At 45.8% G+C, this 20,718-nt stretch overlaps 1 protein-coding gene across 17 annotated transcripts in view; it reads right to left on the bottom strand.

The window, feature by feature from the left end:
- Positions 1-20,421, bottom strand: part of MBOAT1 (membrane bound glycerophospholipid O-acyltransferase 1) — a 111,210-nt gene extending 90,789 nt beyond the window's left edge. For 12 of the 17 annotated variants that reach the window (XR_015152427.1, XR_015152428.1, XM_086370095.1 and 9 more), the window contains exon 1: positions 20,163-20,421. Coding sequence is in view for 10 of the 17 variants with exons in the window: in XM_086370082.1 (XP_086226208.1) it covers positions 20,163-20,249 (87 nt within the window). In the remaining 7 variants the exon portion in view is untranslated. Of the gene's footprint in view, positions 1-7,156; positions 7,254-16,238; positions 16,732-19,490; positions 19,628-20,162 lie in introns of those variants that run through there. The other 5 variants (XM_086370101.1, XM_086370084.1, XM_086370086.1 and 2 more) reach the window with 4 other exon arrangements.
- Positions 20,422-20,718: the final 297 nt, after the last annotated feature.

Below are 20,718 nucleotides of genomic sequence, written 5' to 3'. Positions count from 1 at the left end.
GAATCTCCGTACTGTTTCCCACCGTGGTTGCACCAGTTTATAGTCCCATCAACAGCACATAAGGGTTCCCTTGTCAATCCTTGTTATCCTTTTGAAATAGCCATTCCGGCAGGTGTGAGGTGGTATCTCACTGTGGTTTTGATTTGCATTCCCCTGGTGAGTAGTGACATTGAACATCTTGTCGCGTATCTGTTGGCCATCTGTATGTCTTCTTTGGGACAGTGTGCATGCAGACTGCCTGCTCCTTTTCTTTGGCACCCAGACAGGGACATGAACATCTTCACAGGTCACTGCGATGGCTAGCGACATGGTAGTGACTATCATGCCAAAGCCAGATAGATGAATAGATGGAAGAGATGGCATTTTTATTTTTTAATCAGGACAGGAGATCATAATACACATACTGTTCTACAACTTGCTCTTTTCACTCAATATGATGACTATCTTTCAACCTGACCTCATTTTCTCTAATACGTGTATCTAATTTCATAGCTTGAGTATACTATAATTCAATCTAACTATTCTGCTATTGCTTATCATTTAGGGATCTTTCTGTCTTTAAAAGTCCATTGAGAAAAGGCGCTCCTTAAACCACTGACTTGTTTGTCAGCTGATACTAAAACTAGAACCACTGTGGACTGACAGCTGGATAAACAAAGAACGCAGAGCAAGCAGGGAGGGCTATCAGGAAGGAAGGGAGTAGATCCTGATGGCAGGAGTATCATCACCACACCGCCTCTGCTTGAATACTTAAAAACTGCCAGGGACAGGGCACTCATGAACTTCCATGATGACCAATTCTTTTATTGACACAAATCTCATCAATAGGAAACGCTGTGACAAATTGAAGCCTACTTCCCTAAAGTTTCCACCCCTTGAGTTCAATTCTGCTGAGGACACAGCATAATTACATGCATCAAATATCTGAACACTACTACGGGATCCTATCTAAGGCTTTTCTTCTCTAAGTTAAACACCTCTTCTTCCTTCAATAATCCTGTTCCCAGGAACTAGGTTCCAGGGCTCTCACCTTCCTTCAGCTCTTCTTGTTTTCCGAGGTCTCTCTTTTATAAGTAGGTCTCTCTTTTATAAGTCTTTATTGCATTTGGTACAACGTTGCTTCTGTTTAATGTTTTGCTTTTTTGACCACAACGCCCATGGGATCTTGGCTCCCCAACCCAGGATCATATCTTCATCCCCTGCACTGGAAGGCAAAGTCTTAACCACTGGACCACCAGGGAAGTCCCTCCAATGTCACTCTCAAAAGCTAACACGTAGCATTAAACACTGAGGGGCTTGTGACTCAAGCAGCACAGAGTGAACTGCTGTGACCATCCATCCCTCCACAGCATCACCAGCTATGGACAGGAGAGCCTAACACATCCCCTGGGTCATTTTACCACATGCCACAAGCCAAAGAGTTCAGTTTAGTTGAGTCACTCAGTCATGTCCAACTCTTTGCAACCCCATGGACTACAGCACTCCAGCTTCCCTGTCCATCACCAACTCTCAGAGCTTCTCAGATTCATGTCCATTGCGTCGGTGATGTCATCCAACCATCTCATCCTCTGTCATCCCCTTCTCCTCCTGCCTTCAGTCTTTCCCAGCATCAGGGTCTTTTCCAATGAGTCAGTTCATTGCATCAGGTGGCCAAAGTCAAAGAGGACAGCTACAAAACTTGCTGTGTATTCTAACTCATTCCCAGACTTACCAAATACTCTTTTGAATACTCTCTAATCAGCCCTGCTTTGAGGAGGCACTTGAAGCCCTTAGGCATAAAACACAAGAGTGGATAAGAACCCAAAGTTCCTGAGTCCCAATCCTGGCTCTACTGTAGGCCAGCCACGGGACCTAAAACAAGTCACTTACCACATAGGAGGTTGTGTGGCTTAGATAATTCATATGGAGTGCTTAGCACAGTATGCAAGAAGCAATCATTGCAAAAAGCTCAAGAATTCCATGGACAGAGGAGCCTGGCAGGCTACAGTCCATAGGGTCACAGAGAGTCGGACATGACTGAAGCAACTTAGCACACATGCGTAACTAGGTTAGCACAGAGACCAGAAGTTGAAAGCAGAATTCTTGCCATATGACAGAATAAATATACATGTGGCCCATACCTCCTGAGGAATTAAGCTGTATTTTCCTCTTCTTTGAAGAGATAGAAGTCTTGTCTTTTATATATCTAAGTGGCTGATAATAAGTAAATACCTGAGCTTCGGTGTCTGTTTCAGAAGACAATTGAGTTTTCCTAATATCCCACAGGTACAGCCACACTGCTGGCTGTGAACATACCCAAACTAACTAACCCCGCCTCTTCATTGATAAGAAGTAATGTTTATCAGATAAAGAGTGGTTCCTATGAGAGGTTCTTTCTCACTTCCTGGATACACTAAATTTACTTATATTTCAGCTTGGATCCACTCTTTCCCATTTCACTACAGTCAAAAAAAAAAAGTTTCCCCCACCCCTCCCCTAGCTGTCATCCTTGTCTTTACTCACTGCCTTCTTCTGCCCCATCTTTTCTGTCTTGAAGTACTAAATTTTTTCATCCCCTAGAATCCTCAAAATTGAGTCTTTTCTTACTCATCACCAGATACTAACTGAAAACTCAACTTCCCCTCCAAACACCACCTACACCCACCTCACTTAATCTCAGTGCTGTGACATGAGCACTGAGCATGTATTGTTCCCTCTGAGCTTCAAAAATGTGATGGAAGGGGTGATGGGGAAGTGACAGCAAGCAGCATGCACATAATTGATGAACAGTTTACTAAAATCTTCCCCATGGATCACCCGCCTCATTTGAAATTCAAACCACTCTTAATGTACCTATAATAGCTCATTTTACAAATAAGGGATCAGGCTCAGAAAGCTTAAATAGGTTGGCCAAGGTCATGTGCTCCCGTCAAGTCCGACTCTGCAACTGCCAGGCTCCTCTCTCCATGGAATTTTCCAGGCAAGAATACTTAAGTGGTTTGCCATTCTCTTCTCCAGGGGATCAAAGCCGCATCTCTTACGTTGGCAGGTGGATTCTTTACCACTAGCGCCCCCTGGGAAGCCCCAAAAGGTTACACATCTACAAAAGACTGGCTCTAAGTCTAAAACCCAGCTCTTCAAAGTCTACTGCAGCATTGCTCCTACTACAACTGAGCTAGGGTGAGTTCACAGGACAGAAGTCAGAAGGAAACACAAATATTAATTACACAGCCTGGGTCTAAAACGTGGTCGACTTTTTACAGCTTGCCCTCCATAATTCTTTGAGAAGAGTTTTTTGCATGAATTCTTTTGGCTTAAGCAATAGACACTTAGAATGGTTCTGCTGAATGGGCAACTGAGATGCAGAATAGCACTTCCAAGGTCAAAACTTAATGAGGAAATACCCTCAATGAGCAATGGCTAATGCCTGGAGAGTTTCGTTCGGAGGTGGAGGTGGGGGCTTGGGGGAGGGGGGTTCTGCTGTTTTATGTTACAAGACGAGAAATACTTATCTTACTAAACAATTATTTGTTCATGAAAATCACCTGATGAGGAGCTGGAGGATTCAGGATAAACCAAAGTTCTTTGCGTCTTTACTGAAAGTGACTTAGATGCATGCAATGATGTTAATAAATCTGACTTTAAAGCAAAAGTGAATGTAAAGAACAAACACGTACCAGGGTAACTGTGTGTTTCCTTTTCATTCTTCTGGCTAGAAAATTCTCTAAAACCACACTGGTCCCAGTGTTCACAGACACGGCACAAGTAATGATCCTTGATTAAAAACAAAAAAGGCAGGGACTTCCCTGGTGGTCGAGTGGGTAAGACTCCACAATCCTCATGCACGAGGTGTGAGTTCTACCCCTGGTCATGGAACTAGGTCCCACATGCATGCCCCAACTAAGAAGTCTACACGCTGCAACTAAAGATCCCAGTAAGACCTGGCACAGCCGAAAACAAATAAATATTTTTTAATTAAAAAAATTTTTTTAATTAAATAGCATTAGGTTTTAAGTATAAACTATGTTTCAGAACAGCTTTAAAGAAAAATTGCAAAGATAGTACAGAGAGTTCTCCTATAGCCTAACCCTATTTCCTTTATTATTAGCATCTTACATACAAAGGTTTCATGTGCCACAGTTAATGAACCAATATCCATACATTAGTATTAACTGAAGCCTGCTCTGTATTCAGATTTCCTTAGACTTGCCTAATGCTCTTTGTCTGCCCCAGGACACAACACACATTAGTTGTTCTGTCTCCTGAGACTCATCCTGGTTATTAAAATGGTCACACAGCCTTGTGAAGATACTAAAAAACATTGAACTGAACACCTGAAATGGGTGAATTGTAAGGTACAGAATCCCAGATTAGAAAGAGGACATTAGTTGAAAACCTGGTGGAATTCAAAAAGTCTGCAATGCGTTTAACAGTTATCAGTGTTGATGTTTTACTTTTGACAAGGGTACCTAATGAGGAAAATTGGGGAAGGCATATACAAAAACTCTTTGTACTATCATTACAAATTTTCTGTACATTTAAAATTATTCCAAAATAAATTTGGGATTTTTTTTTTTAATTACCATAGAACGTGATCTATTATTATGAAGCAAAGAGCAAACCTTAGACGGTATACCAGTTGCTTCTGGAAATATTGGTGAGATTCTTAGTATTTTCATTCAAGCTAAAGAGAGGATACCTATAAAATGACATGACAAAGGAGTTCTCTGAGGCCATCAAGTTCAAGGCCATCTTCAGGAAATGACATGCATCAGTGGCACACCCCTGATACGGTTACCAAACCAGCATTTTATGGTCCTCCTTGATCACCACCATTCCACAGTCTGCAGCTTTGGCCACCTTTAGTCAACTCTACTCAAGTTCACTTTCTTTTGTTCAGGAACCTTCAATTCAGTTGTCCTTATAACCGTTTTTCCTGCTCCTTTCTAACTATACCATATCCTCTAGAAACTTTGCAATGGAGAACCAATCTTGATACATATAACTCTAATAAATACTTGGGGGTTGCCAAGCATACAACAGACGGTGTTCCAGTTCTCATTAAAAAAAGTGGTCAATTTCTAAATCACTTTGACAGCTTACTATTGTCCTTCAGTGTCTCTCGAAGTTTCAAATAGCGAAGGTGCACAGTCATAATTCATTATTGCTCAAGACAGTGAAATTGGGCCCCACCTTGTACTCTGATGAAAAGATTACTTTTAGTTTATAGCCTCCTTTCAGCCTTCTTTTAAATTAAGATAACAAACTAGCCATCAGATAAAGGTATCTATAAAGACACTCTAAATACCTCTATAGAAAGATAAAACACGTAACTCAAGATTTGCAACTAGGTCAAGCTCACTATGAAACTGAGGTAAATGATAACTCAGTAAGGCTCAGACTACAAAACAGCCTTTCATTATATCCTTTTTGTAAACTCCACCCCCAGACCCCAGTCATTAAAAAAAAAAAAAAAAACGTAAATTTTTTGTTGTTGTTCTTCCCTCCACAGGGTAGAGAAAGTGGACCTCTGAATACAATTTCAAATCCAATTTGATTTGCTTCCTTTTGAACCTGCAGGCAAGTTAACACTTACTGTTTGGAGATGAATGGGCAATTTTCTTTTGGGATAGAGAAGGGAGGAAAAGCAGCTCAACATCCCTAGCAAACAAGAAAGAGAAGCTCTTTTTCACACACAATTACACCAGTATGTATTTGTGCTTCAGATTCACTTTTACTTTACAGTCAGATTTATTAAAATCATCACATGCATCTAAGTCACTTTCAGTAAAGATACAAAGGACTTTTGGTTCACCCCGAATCCTCAGGCTCATCAGGTGATTTTCACGAACGAATAATTGTTTAGTAAGATAAACATTTCTCTCCTCAAACATGTGAACAAGAAATAGAAGCTCTTTTCGAATAAATTACTCTTATTTCCAGAACAAAGCACACAAACTTCTAAGGCATTCTGACCGGACTCTAACAAGGAGGTGGAAGCAAAGCAATTCCAGAGCCCTGAAGTTCTATTCACTTCAGCCAACACGCGTGGAAATGCACACACTTCGTTGAAAGAAATAAGAAAGGAAAGTATACAGGTGCAATTCTTTGAGCTTCATCCACTGAAAAGGAAAAAGAAAAGGGGGTCTTCACCCTCAAGAAGAGTTCCTTTACAATCTGAAACCAAGCCTTCCCTCTACTGTTGAAGATCTTGGAATCACAGAATTTTAGAGCTGCACTGGACTTCAGGAGCATCGTTTCTGGCAGATGGAGAGAGCAGAAATTCTGGAGACGGGCCATGGACCTCACGTCTGAGAGAGGCAGAGCCATTTGAATCCCTGGGCCACAAGGAACAGATGATCCTCAACATCCTCAAGCCTAAGTCCAGAGTGGATCTCTCTCCCTCCCAGCAGAAACTGGAGGCAAACCCCATTCTGCCCCTCCTCCTGAGCTCCGCATTCAACCGCCCAACCTGTCCCACTGGAGGGGGTCCTCACTCTACACATTCCTGGGGACCATGCCAAAGTGGAGGACCCCGCCCCGATTCCATCACCCACCCCCAGCAGCGTTTTTCAGCCTTGGCTAAAGGACGAGGTCACTCCTGGAAGCACAGAAACAGAACTCTCAGAAAAGGCAGAAAGGAAGTCGGCATTGCAAGAGCTCCGTAGACACAGATATGAATCAATTCCTAGGAGACGCTGTTTTGTTTTCTTTTTTTTTTTTTTTAAAGAAGAGTGGAGGAACCTACGCTCTCGCTTATATCAGAAAAGACAAAAAGATTCCATATACATGGATGTCTCCCCTACCTCTCAAAGGGTGCCACTGGCTGCCAGTGGGGGAGGGAATGTGAGCAGCTTCAAACTAGGGGCATGGGGGATAAGTGGGGGATCACCACTGGGACTGACCTTTCATCCTACCCCCCCTTTTCTGCCTTGTGATTCTGACACTAAATACATAAACTACCTAGTCAGAAAACTAATTTCTTAAAATCTGTATTTACACAAAGTAAAAACCCCCAAAATGAGCTAATCAAACACAAATCATGTTCAATTAAAACAGATAAATATTTAAAATAAGTGAAATTAAATTTTTAGAAAGACAGAGCAACAAATCATGCAGGGGTGGGGATGGGTGGGGGACGTCTTCGGAGGAGACGTCTCAACCCAATGACACTCACAGTTAAACCACTTCGTGACATTTCACAAGATGACTTTTGAATTTAGCAACTTCCTCTAGGCCTTAGCAACTTTATGTTGTATGTACCTCTGCCGACTCTGTTTCAGAAAAGAAGCACAGAATGAGGAATGAGACAAAAGCGAGGGGGGGACAAACCACAGGATTTTTTAATTACTTGTTTGAAATATGAATTTAGAACTGAAGAAAACTTTTCCAGTATAACCCTGCTCTTTTTTTTTTTCAAATGAAACAAGAACCCAAGCTTTGTGTTGTTCTTTTGGTAGATAAGCTGGAGTATGGAATATTTTTAACACTAGGATGGTTGGGAAACCCTCAGCACCAACCCCCTTTCCCACCCCCCAGAAATCCTAGTTCAACACTTAGAGATGCTTTAATGCCGTGTGGACTTTCAAAAACATACTTCAGAGAAGATTAACCACTGACAACAGTTATAAGCAGAGCCCTTCTACTATAAGGAAGCTGGTAAATGATTCACCAAGTACATATTTTTTGGCCAAGTAAAAACCCATTACAAATGGGTTAATGAGTTCATCTTGTGGCACATGGTCATGTAACTGAGCCCTAAGGGATAGTGGTCTTTTAATAAAGCCTATTTTTAACCAGTATAAACTATGTGAAGGTAATTTTCCCATTGATTATTCTCTATCCTTTTGCTTTTCTGGCAAAACTACTAGAAATTGTCATTAATAAGTCTGCAGCAAGTTTTTCCTTTGTCTTATTTACTGAAAGGGTTGACTTACTTAAAATAGAAAGCTTCTAAAAAGTACACAACCAAATACTGTGATTAAATTACACAGACTGAATTCTTAATTTTTTTATAAGTTGCTGCCACAAAAAGATATTTCCAGATTGTATCTGCTTTGATATAATCTTTTCATGAAATTTTTTTTATGAATGTAATTCAGAGGCCATGCTTCAAAAATACTCGAGAGTACTGGGGTATACTGTACTTTTTGTATAAGTGACTTGACTTCAGACTGGGAAAGGGATTTCTACATATTGTCCACACAAACATGAAACATTCTGACCCCCCCAAAAGATGATGATAATATCTGCATTTATGATATTACTATATCATATAGTAATAGATCTATCTAGGGTAATAGATCTATCAACTTCACACAATGAAAACAGGAATGGAGAATGTTATACTTACACAATCCAAGATTCACATTTCACTATCAGCAACTGGGCTGTTAATTAACTTTCGATCAGAAATTAGGCCTATTCAATCTGAAATGCAGGGTCCAAATAGGAAATAGGTAGGCCTAACCCAGTGGTTAAAGGAACTGGCCCCTTGGTTTCTCATCACTTAGTCATCCATTCCAACGCAAATATGTAAATAAAATTCCACTACAATGGAATCAAGTGTGTTTAGTTTTTACTTCACACGCCTAAGCATACCAAGATGACCACGACTCAGCCTTAGTCACTGCCCACAGAGAAAGTTCATCTTTTCTCAGTGCCTTTGCTCAGTTTCCTCTTCCTGGCATATTCTGCCTGTCCCCCCGGCCCCATCCCTGCACTTTCTCTCCTGCTTCTAAAGCAGGAACTCCCAGGAAGAACACTCCCCACACACATCATTTCCCAGAAGAGGCCCAGGCGTGCTGAGGCCTGGGTGCACACATTTTCTGTAATAATTAAGCATACTGCATTGTAAGAGTTTACACATGCTTATAAATCTGCCTGCTAGAAGGCACAGGCCCTAGCTCATCTCTGTATCCCTCTTCCAGCCCAATATTTGGTAGCCAGTGTTCAATAAGCAACTACAGAAAGAAGCCTCTCAGAGCGAGGCAGGGCAGAAAGACCAAGAAATATCTGAGACACAAGAGGCACCAGGTAAGGAAAGAATGAAATATTGCCATTTGCAGCCACTTGGATGGACCTAGAGTACATCCTACTAAGTGAAGTCAAAGACAAATATTATATAATATCATTTATATGTGGAATCTAAAAAATAATACCAATGAATTTATATACAAAAAAATGAAACAGACTCACATAGAAAACATTTATGGTTACCAATGGGGAAAGGGTGGGGAGGGATAAATTATGCGATTAACAGATACAAACAACTATACATAAAACAGATAAGAAATAAGGATGTACTGTACAATACAGGGAACTATATTCAGTATCTTTTAATAACCTATAATGGAATAGAATCTGAAAAATAGATATAACTGAGTCACTTTGCTGTACAGCTGAAACTAATACAATATTGCAAATCAACTATGAATTTTCTCTTTAAAAATGACAGAAACAGACACACAGAACCAATATGCAGACCAGTAGAAACACATATTGTTGTTCAGTCTCTCAGTCACGTCCCACTCTTTGCGACCCCATGGACTGCAGCATGCCAGGCTTCTTTGTCCTTCATTATCTCCTGGTGTTTGCTCAAACTCACGTCCATTGAGTTGATGATGCCATCCAACCATTTCATCCTCTGTTGCCTCCTTCTTCTCCTGCCCTCAATCTTTCCCCGCATCAGGGTCTTTTCCAATGAACTGGCTCTTAGCATCAGGCGGCCAAAGTATTGGAGCTTCAGTTTAGCATCAGTCCTCCAAATGAACATTCAGGGTGGTTGATTTCCTTTAGATATGCATATACAAAGTCAATAAACATAACTCTTTGGATTACTGTCATAATCCTTCCCCCCGCAAAAGAGGTACATGTGATATGGAGAGAGTGCTGTGGAGAAACAAAGAAAATAAAAGCGGGGTCATTTGGCCCTGGGGGAGGGGGAGTCTATAAGGGAAGAGGGGAGAGCAAGGCCAGGGTCACAGAGAGCAGGCAGGAGGGGATGAAACAGGAAATGAGCATCAGGATGAGGGCTACTGCCTGCGAGAGGGGAAGTGTGAACAGAAGCTGGAAGGTGTAAAAGACACAGGGGATCTGAGCCACAGGAAAGCACTGTCTGCTGCGCTGACTATACAGAACCCAGGAAAGCATGCTGGCATGTAAGGAAGTGACTACAGCAAAGCCTGCAGAGGCCCAGGTTCAAGTCCTGCCTCTGCCCTCGCCCAGCCCTAGGGCTGCAGGCAAGTTACTGAAGACGGGTGAGTGCTTAGTCGCTTCAGTCATGTCTGATTCTTTGCGACGCTATGAACTATAGCCCGCCAGGCTCCTCTGTCCATGGGATCCATGGGATTCTCCAGGCAAGAATACTCGAGTGGGATGCCATTTCTTTCTCCAGGGGATCTTCCTGACCCAGGGATCGAACCTGCGTTTCCTGCATTGCAGGTAGATTCTTTTCCATTGAGCCACTGGGGAAGTCCCACTGAAGACCTGTAAGCCTGTTTAAGCATCCAGCATGTGGAGTTGCTGGTGTCTTTAGGGCAGACAGGTAAACTGAGGCCAAGTCAAGAAGAAACACATCTTGTTCCATGACAGGCAGGCAGAAGCTCCAGGACCCACCAGGCCTCTGCCTTAAATTCCAGAAAGCATATGGCCACACCCCCCTTCAACGGTGGTCAAATCAGGCCACCGGACTGTGACACCAGCCAGCACTGGCCATTCCTGCCAGTACCCCCTGGACCTACCCGAGTCCCTTAGGATAGAGTCGTCATTCCTCCCACACACAGGGCTGGACTAAGGAACATTGCCCAACGCCACCCACCCTGTCCTCTTTATTATATGGAATTTGGGGTTTATAATATAGTCTTTCCCTCAATACATCTCACCGTTTCATTATGCTCACGCTAAGTCAATTCAGTCATGTCCAGCTCTTTGTGACTCCATGGACTGTATCCCGCCAGGCTCCTCCAACCATGGGATTCTCCAGGCAACAGTACTGGAGTGGGTTGCCATGCCCTCCTCCAGGGGATCTTCCTGACCCAAGGAGCGAACCTGCGTCTCTTACATTGCAGGCGGATTCTTCGCCGCTGAGCCTCTGGTTATTTTAAAAGCCGCCTTTCATCTCCCAAAAGCAATCTCTTCAGAACCACAAAGGCTCTTTCCACTCTCTTTGTGAGCAGCTCCAAGAAAGACTGCAAGGCTTAGGGTCAGTTGCTGGCCATGGCCTTACCAGGCCCCTGCGCCCCCAGGGGGCACTTTCCCTGCCCTGCAGAGCAACCTGCCTCTCATCCCCAGCCTCCTGTAGGGTGTGCACACTTGCAGCTATGGACTTCTTCCTCCGCTTCCATGATTCATGTTCCCACCACTGACCTCCCTCCCACTTTTGACCTCTGCTCTGCTCCGGAAACCTCAGAGTCTTCCCAGCTCCTTCCCTCAGCTCTCGGCCTGGTGGGAGAGCTGTCTGCCCCCAGTGTCTGCTTTCCCATTTTACTACCACATGGGCAAGGAGAGAGAAGAAAGTCACTGCTTGTCCAGACTCCCCCAGTGCTGCTCTGGACCATTTTTCTTCCACCATCCCCTGTCATTTAGCATACACTTGCAGACTAAAAGCCCTAAGTGTGTGTAAAATCAGCCAATCATGTGAAAGTAATACCTCTGCCCTTATTTATTAGCCTGAATAGAAAGAACTCTAAAATGGCCTTTTTTAAGAAAGCATTTGAGTGCATTTTGTTTGGTCTTGTATTCATGAAGTGTTCTGTTGTTGTTCAGTCACTAAGTCGTGTCCGACTCTTCCTGACCCCATGGACTGCAGCACGCCAGGCTCCCCTGTCCCTCACTATCTCCCGGAGTTTGCCCAAGTTCATGTCCATTGAATCGGTGATGCCATCCAACTATCTCATCCTCTGTCATCCCCTTCTCCTCCTGCCCAATCTTTCCCAGAATCAGGGTTTTTTCCAGTGAGTCAGCTCTTCACATCAGGTGGCCAAAATATTAGAGCTACAGCATCAGTCCATCCAATGAGTATCCAGGGTTGATTTTTCTTAGGATTGACTGGTTTGATCTCCTTCCTGTCCAAGGGACAATCAAGAGTGTTCTCCAGCACCACAGTTTGAAAGCATCAATTCTTAAAGTGTTTAATTAGCACCAATTATGAACTGGACCCCTAGGATGGGGCTGTTGGAGGGAACGGGGGTGGCAGGCACCAAAAAAACACAGCAGGTATGTTCTGCTCCCCTCATCAGGCTCAGCTGCTGCCTCTTTCTATAAAGGGGGTAGGAGAGCTCCTAACACCCTTCGAGAGAGGCACCATCCTTCCAGCCAGGAAGTGCCTCCCCTCCAGACCCAAGTGTGGCTCCTCCTAACCCTGGGTAGGATGCACCCTGCAGAGCAGCTGGCCGAGAGCCTGAGAGCAGAGCTGGTCACGCCCTCTCTGGTCCCTCCTAGTTGTCAGCATCCACCAACCTCCACATTCCTGGAGAGCTTCGGTACCACACCTCACATCCCCGGGCACCTGGGGAGCTTCAGTGTTTAGGAGGACAATTCCTCAAACCCCCCTAGTTCCTGGGCTTGCTAAACTGAATCAATTTCCATTCCTTCTCCCAGGGAAGCTTTGCTAGGGATCTTCAACTTGAATACCCCGGCGCCTGGCTCTCTCACTTCCCCAGCACCTGCTCCTCAAAGTCCCTCCAATCTCCTAATGTTTCCCTTCTCACTGTCACCACCTCTAGCTACTTGTCAGCATCTCTCAACACCCTTACTTCTTAACGTCTCAACGACTTTCCCTTCCAACTGTCTATTTCACTTTTGCTCTGAGAAGGCGCTGCTGAAAGAGAAAAATCACAGACTGGCACAAATCCTAACACTTTTGACTTTCAGTGGGTTGATTATACCCAGCAACCCATTCAACCTGACCCCAGGCAGCTCCTTCTCTGCTCCCCTATAAAGACCACCTGAAACATCCGCTCATCCTCAAAACCCCGGCTTCACTTCCATCCCTTCATCCCTCAGCCATGACCTCCCACCCCACTTCACAAGATGAAAATCCTTTCACATTAAACCCTTCAACGCTTTCCCTTTGATGTGAGCAGTGCCTCTAAACTTCTGTTGTCAGGAGAATCACCTGGGCAGCCCCTTCACTCAGACAGGTATTTGGACTCACTAGGCCTGAAGCGAATCCCAGAAGCATACATGGCAGTAGATTCGGATGCTGGTCCATCCACCAGATTGGAGGAAAATCAGTCTAGGACATGGATCTCAAACTCCAGCCCTCGGGCCAAATCCAGCCCCTGCCTGTTTTTGTGTGGCCTGCATGTTAACTATGTGTTTTTACATTTTTTAAGGGTTGTAAAAAAAAAAAAAAAATCAAAAGAGGAGAATTTTGGACTTTCCCTTGTGGCACAGCAGATAAAAATCCACCTGTCAATGCAGGGGACACAGGTTTGATTCCCTGGTCTGGGAAGATTCCACGTCCCACAGAACAACTATGCCCATGCAATTCAACTACTGAACCTGTGCTCAGGAGTCCAGAACCACACCTACTGAGCCTGTGGGCTGCAACTGCTGAAGCCCAAATGCCCTCGAGCCCAGCTCCACAAGAGAAATCACAGCAGTGAGAAGCCCCCACACCATGACGAAGAGTAGCCCCCAACTAGAGAAAAGCATACAGGAAGCAACGAACACCCAGCATGGCGAAAAATAAGTTTTTTTTTTTTTTTAAAAGAAGGGAATGCCACAACCCATGTAAATTACATAAAATTCAAATTCCAGTGCCCATAAATAAAGCTTCAGGAGAACACAGCCAGGCCCAGTGATTTACATACTGTCTACGGCTGCTCTGAAGTGACAAAGGCACAGTGACGTGGATGCCACAGACTGCCTGCAAAGCTGAAGATGTTTGCTGTCCGGTCCTTTATATAAAAAGCTTGCCGCCCCCTGGTCCGCAGGATGAAGTGCAGACACCTCACCAGAGCCTTCCAGCTTCTCTGTGATGTAACCCCCGCCCCCCTCCCCAACCTACGGTCCCACAGTCTTCAGGTCCCACAGTCTTCACAAGCGCAGCCGCACCGCCACTTCAGTGGGCTCAGCGCCTCAAATGAAGTGCAGTTTCACACTTCCCCGTTTCTGTACGTGCTGTTCTTTCTACCCACCTTGCCACACAAACACTTCTTCGTCCTTCCAAGACCCAATTCATGTTCCTCCCCACCCGTGAGATGCTCTCTGACAACCAAACCTCACCCGACTCCCCACTGCACTAAACTCATTTGTATCCCAATTATCTGTACACAGCAGTGATTCTCAAACTTCTTGCTCCCAGCACCACCAGGAGGGCTCATGAGACCACCCTCTGGCTGGGTCTGCCCCGCAGAGCGGCGGACGGGGTGCCAAGCAGAGAGAATGGACATTTCTAACAAGTTTCAAGGCTGATGCTGCTGGCCCAGGCACTGCACAGAAGCAACACCAGTTGACTTCTGTGTCCCCCGCCCCAATCGCTAGTGAGTTTTTTGAGCAAGGGCCCAATTTTATTCACTTTTGAATCATCCCAGCCTCACTTGGTTCCAAGAATTCCTGGAATACGGCAGAAACTCAAGATTTGCTATCTGTGGTCTAACCTCATGAGCTTCCTCCTGGGAGTCAATGATTTTCACTCTCGGACAATGAAAGGGAAATTGAGTGGGGAGAGGAGATCTGGCCTTGCAGGAACCAGTGAGGCCAAAGAAATAAATGAAAGTGGCTCTCTGCAGGACCGACGTTTTCTGGCCTGCCAAATGCATCCTGAGCTGGGGTCAAGCCCTAGGGTGGAGAGCAGATGGTTCAAATCAGAAACCCAAGGGTACAGCCTGGAGGCACCACCAACAGGGGGGATGTTCAGTGGCGGGCCCTCTCCCTACAAAGGCCCATCCACTGTCCACTTGAAAAACAAGATTCTCTATATCAACATCTGATCACATACACCATTAGCATGGGCCTATACTGTTACTAATGATAAACATTTGTTGAGTACTTACTACTTGTTTGGGCTTCTCCTGTGGCTCAGCTGGTAAAGAATCCGCCTGCAATGTGGGAGACCTGGGTTCAATCCCTGGTTTGGAAAAATCCCCTGGAGAAGGGAACGGCTACCCACTCCAGTATTCTGGCCTGGAGAATTCCATGGACTGTATAGTCCCTGGGGTCGCAAAGAGTCGGACACGACTGAGCGACGTTCACTTTCACTTATTACTTGTTTAGAATACAAAGGGAAATAAAACCTGACCCTCAAGAAAACTTTAGTTTGAAACTCAGCACACAAATGTAGAAGGACAGCTAACAAAATAAAGTAACATTTACTAAGTGTCAAATACAAATGGTGTCAAAGGTAAACAGTAAATTCTACAGGAGTCCAAGGTGTCCTGTGGCTTTCCCGTCTCCATTCCACTAAGGTACCACGTGTAAACCTCAATCATAAAGGAAATCAACCCTGAATGTGCATTGAAAGGACTGATGCTGAAGCGCCAATACTTTGGCCACCTGATGCAAAGAGCTGACTCACCGGAAAAGATCCTGATGCTGGAAAGATTGAAGGCAGGAGGAGAAGGGCAACAGAGGATGAGATGGTTGGATCTCACCCACTCAATGGACATGAGTTTGAGCAAACTCTAGGAGATAGTGAAGGCCAGGGAAGCCTGGCGTGCTACAGTCCATGGGATCGCAAAGAGTCGGACATAACTGAGTGACTGAACAACAGCAAACCTCTATTAGCACCTACACCGGTTCATCAGGACATAGTACTTGTATATTAATATTTATGTGGGTCTTTTGTCTCCTTTATAGGTGTATAAACTCTTCTAGGACAGAAACCTTTTTTTCTTAATCCTTATATTACTACAACCTGACCAAGTCCCTGGCATTACAAGTGTGAAATAAATATTTAATAATGACTGTGGAATGTGAGTTAAGCCTTTAACCAAGGGCAAGGCTTAGATAAGACAAGAATTGAGGGTTGGGCTTTCCACAGACAGGCAAAGGAACCAACCAGGTGACTGAAAACTCCAGGCAGGTAGAGAAACTTTATGGTCAGAGGCTTCAGGGTCAGACTCTTTGCTACCCCATGACTGTAACCCGCCAGGCTCCTCTGTCCGTGGAATTTCCCAGGCAAGAATACTGAGTGGGTAGTCATTCCCTTCTCCAGGGGATCCTCCCAACCCAGGGATTGAACCTGGTCTCCTGCCCTGCAGGCAGATTCTTTACCATCTGAGCCACCAGAGACACGGGTAGGAGCATCATACCCGCATATCACCATGAGTTGAGAAGGCCAGGCCTTGAGAGCTAGTCTTCACTAGCCTTTTAAACTGTAATACAAGCCTATAGGAAGAGGCCTAAACCTTGACAGCTTTAACCTCGGAAATCACTTCCTAGATTCTTATCTCCTGGTCTATTTTTCCTTTGCCCCTTTTTTCTGCTGATGTCAATTAGGGGGAAAAACTGAAATCCAGACAAAGAATCCTAATTTAATAATGAATTGATACTTTATGCAAATACAGACAAATTTGGGGGGTTTCAGTTGGTAAAAACATAAGTCTTGGCACTCAGAGTTCCCCAAATTGCAAAGACCTTAAAGCCAGGAATTCCTCCTCTTGCACAGCTCCTCGGATATGATCAAGTGACACACACATTAGGAATGTCAGCATTCTGGTAGCTGAGTCCATTTAGGACTAGTTGAGTCCTAGTCCATTCGAAGGCTGGGACAGTTTAAAGATGGATCTTGTCATAGCCCACAACCTAAACAGAGTGGAGAGGGCATGAACAGATGATTTAAACAGAAAAGCAAATAAGAAACAGAAAAGCTCCCTGCCCAAGCTCCACATCTGCTCAACAGAAAGGAACTCATTCTAGAAACACAGTTTTCAACAAACTCATGTGTGAGGCACCTGTGAAGGCCCCTACATCCTCCATTTCCTATACTCTGGATCTGAACTGCTAGGCTCCAAGTCTCTAATTAAATAAGATGATTTTGCATTTAACCTCTTTCAGAGGAGTCCAGGCTAGTCAAAGTCCCCAGAAACTAAAACTAGAGACTTTTCCTGAGTGTAGTTGCAACGCACATGGGCTCCCCCGAGGAGCTAACAGAAGAGATAAATGCAAGAATCGGATGAAAAACAGAGCTCTTCACTCACATAGCAGAATGCTCAGCAGATATCTCAGGTGTTGCAAATAATAAACGACTTGACCCAGGGAGACCTAGAAGCCAAAGACATTCTCACAAGTGCAATCAATTCAGAAATTAACAAACACATGTGAAATGCTAAAACATTAAGGAGAGGATTCACTGCCGCCTTTAAATGGTATATGAGGCACTACTTGGGCAACTTGAGATATGTTTTATCATTCTTGGCAAATTGCAGGCCAATAAGAAGGTACTCTTTAATGGGCCAGGAGCAAATGTATATCAAGGACTGGGCTCTTAGCCTAGGACTGTCCTCCAGAGCTGGCTCCACATTTCTCGTCCCCTTTCTGTGGCCCAGGAGAAGCCCCTCAGACCACTTCACCTAGGTGCTCTAGGCCAGCCACCCACCAGGGGCCATGGCAAGAGATGCAAAGGTCAGGGGATGGGGAGCAGAAGGGCCAAGTTCTCTGCTTCGCCCCTGCATCCAGCAACAGGACTTTCTCCCTTTTCCCCTTCAGCGCCCAGTCTTGGTACATGAACATCCTTTATTGGCTCCTATAGTGCCACCCACAACTCTTAAGTAATTCAGGGAAGTTTCTTCATTATAAGCCATTGAGTTGAATTGTCTCCTGCCAGGCCCCTGCCTGATACAAGGACCGTAGGGCACTTTACATCTATATAAAATGTCTCAACTCCCAGAGGTAGGTCCTTTGCCATCTCCCACATTACACGTGAGGACCCTAAGGCTCCAGGTTGGTAGAATACCAGCTGACGGTCACAAAGGAAGATTTCTGGCAGACCAGGAATTACCCGCAAGTCAGTCTAACATCTAAAAGGCCCTTAAAAGTGTGAGGGAGAAAAACACATCAAGCTTCCAAACCCTCAAGCCACAGTTTCGCCTCAAACCACATTGTTTATGGTTTGGGATTCTCCCTCGGCCTAAATAAGCCAGCTGGGGTACTGCCCTTTATGGGTGTCTTCCACCAAGAGTCACTGTGACTGGACCCAACTGAAGGGCAGTAGGGCTCCCTAAGATCTAAGAGATCACAGGTGTGCCTTCCTTGTCTATAAGCCCACATTTTTCCTTCAGTGTACCCCCAAATCCCTCCCCTCTCAGTCTTTTGTTCTTTCTTATAAATTAAAACCAGGATTCCTTTGCCAGAAATCCAGGAGACTCAAGATGACAGTGGAGGCAGTTACAGGGCACTTAATAACATCCATCCTAGGTACCTCTTAGCCATCAATCTCCAGGATCTATTAACAATCTCTCTTTCCATACAAAAAAAAACCACCCTCCCTGGATTCCTCCATTCTCTAGTTGTGCTGTTCTGCTGCAAATGGAAAGTGCAATTAAATTGTGATGGAGGGTAGAGGGGTTAAGTATGAAACAAACTCCCCAGAAAGGAAATTCGGCTCTGAGTTAGATTTCATTTCAGGGCTAGAGAATTTGCTGCTATTGCTGCCTTTGCAGGTCCCTGGCAGTCACTACATCCTCACTACAAGAGCAGGCACTGGCAGCTGGAAAAAAACCCTCCTGACCTTCGGGATTTCACAACTGATGAGAAGGCAACTGTCGGATCAGGTGGAGTTCTGAATCAAAGCCTCAAAGGGGGCCAGGTAGAGGGTGGCTCGGAAAACAGCCTGAGTAAAGCAAACATCCAGCTCTCACTTCCTCATTGCTGAAGGAATGGGAGTGGGAAGTGCAGCAGGTATGCTCTTGTGTGAAGGAAAGAATTTTTAAAGTTCACTAGGCAACAGGTGACTTCCCCAGTGGCTCAGACGGGAAAGCATCTGTCTACAATGCGGGAGACCGGGGTTCGATCCCTGGGTTGGGAAGATCCCCTGGAGAAGGAAATGGCAATCCACTCCAGGACTATTGCCTGGAAAATCCCATGGGCAGAGGAGCCTGGTAGGCTACAGTCCATGGGGTCGCAGAGTAGGACACAACTGAGCGACTTCACTACTATTCACTACTAGGGAACAGGCAGAGGAAGAAAACTGGGTGAAAACTCAGCAGGAAACAGGAGTATGCAGGCCCTCCTCCAGGACGCCTTACTCAATTCCATTTAAATAACATACAGCTGACCCTTCAACCACACAGGTGTTCATCTGCCTATAATTTACAGACAGCCTCTTGAATCCTCCGTTCCTAGACTGCAGATTTAAGCAGCTTCAGTACTGGTACAGCGCTGTAGTACTTACTATTGAAAAATATCCACATATAAGTGAATCCATGCAATTCAAATTTGTCTTATTCAAGGGTCAGCTGTGTATTTACTGGCTCACTACTAAACACAGGGCAGATCTAGCCTGTAGCATCTAGAGAGACCAAAAAAATGGGTTAAGAGCCTCAAAGCTTAGAAAAATTTCTTACCTGGAATTACTGTTTGTTGCTATTTTCAGTTTCCGTCCAAACACCTGCAGCAGCCTCTCTCTTCTTCCAATAACCTGTCCTACTAGGGAGCCTGGACCCTCGAGGACGGACTGACTGAATAAACCACAGCCCTCGGAAAACCACAGCATCCTGTGTCCCTCCTCCCTTGCGGATGGAGATCGCACGGCACAAAATAACTGTCAACCCGATTTTCCAAGCCTCGCTGCCCGAAAAACCCGGGTCTCTCATCCCCAAACGGTAGACTACTGCTTAGACATCACTCAGGCTTACTTTCTAAGTAGGCTCAACTAACTTAAAAATAATGAAGACTTGAGTGCAATGACAGAAGGAACACGATTTCATTTATCAGAAGGCTTTAGAACTGGCTTACAGGAAAGGAGGCAACCCCAAACTTCAAACAAGACCAAAAAAAAAAAAAGTTTATTCGAACCTGCTGTGCAGGGTATACACATACTTACAGGAGAAAAACATCAACTCAAACAAACAAAACTCCACCTGTCTAGTCTGAAGCAGGGAAATCTGCTTGGGGGCGGGGACGGGAGGTAGATAACATCCCCCTCCCCGCTTCCCCCGGCTTCCCTCCCGCTCCGGCTCGGGGAGGGTGCCTGCGCTCACGCCCCAGCCGCGGCCTGGCCGCCCGCCCGCAGTTACCTGGTCCAGCGGGATGCCCAGGAGCTCGCTGAGCGGGTGCAGACAGGTGGAGCCCGTGGTGCGGTAGGCTCCGCTGCCATCCTGCATCTTCGGGAGGAGCCGCCCCCAGCCCCGGCCCCCGGCTCGGCGTCCTCCTGCCCGAGTGCGCGCGGGCGGCCGTCCCGAGGGTAGCGCGCGGCCGCCAGGCTCCGGGACACCGAGCTGCGAGCCGGAGGACGAGACGCGGCGCAAAGTCTCGGGGCGCAAAACTTGGCGTTCTGCGCTGCGGCTACGGGCGCGGTAGGAGGGCCGCGGCCCAGCGCGCTCGGCTTCCCGCTCCCCTCCTCTCGCCGCTCATTGGCCCGGCCGCCCGGGACGGCCCGGGACGGCCCGGGAGGCGGGGGGAGGGAGGGTTGAGTGGGGACCAGAGCCCGGCCCCCCGAGCGCCACCCGGCCCGCCCTGCCCGGGCCGCGCGGGGCGGGAGAGGCTGCCACGGGCGCCGCCGCCTTGCCCCGCGCCCGGCGCTGCGCAGCCCCGGGCGGGGGTGGGGCGGGAGGAGCCAATGCTCTTCCTTCT

This window comes from Bos grunniens, chromosome 23 (assembly GCF_055505025.1).
Source record: "Bos grunniens cultivar Pamir isolate PY7600 chromosome 23, Bosgru_T2T1.0, whole genome shotgun sequence".
NCBI lineage: Eukaryota > Metazoa > Chordata > Mammalia > Artiodactyla > Bovidae > Bos > Bos grunniens.
The sequence above is the reverse complement of the archived record's forward strand: the minus strand, read 5'-3'. Positions and strand labels throughout refer to the sequence as shown.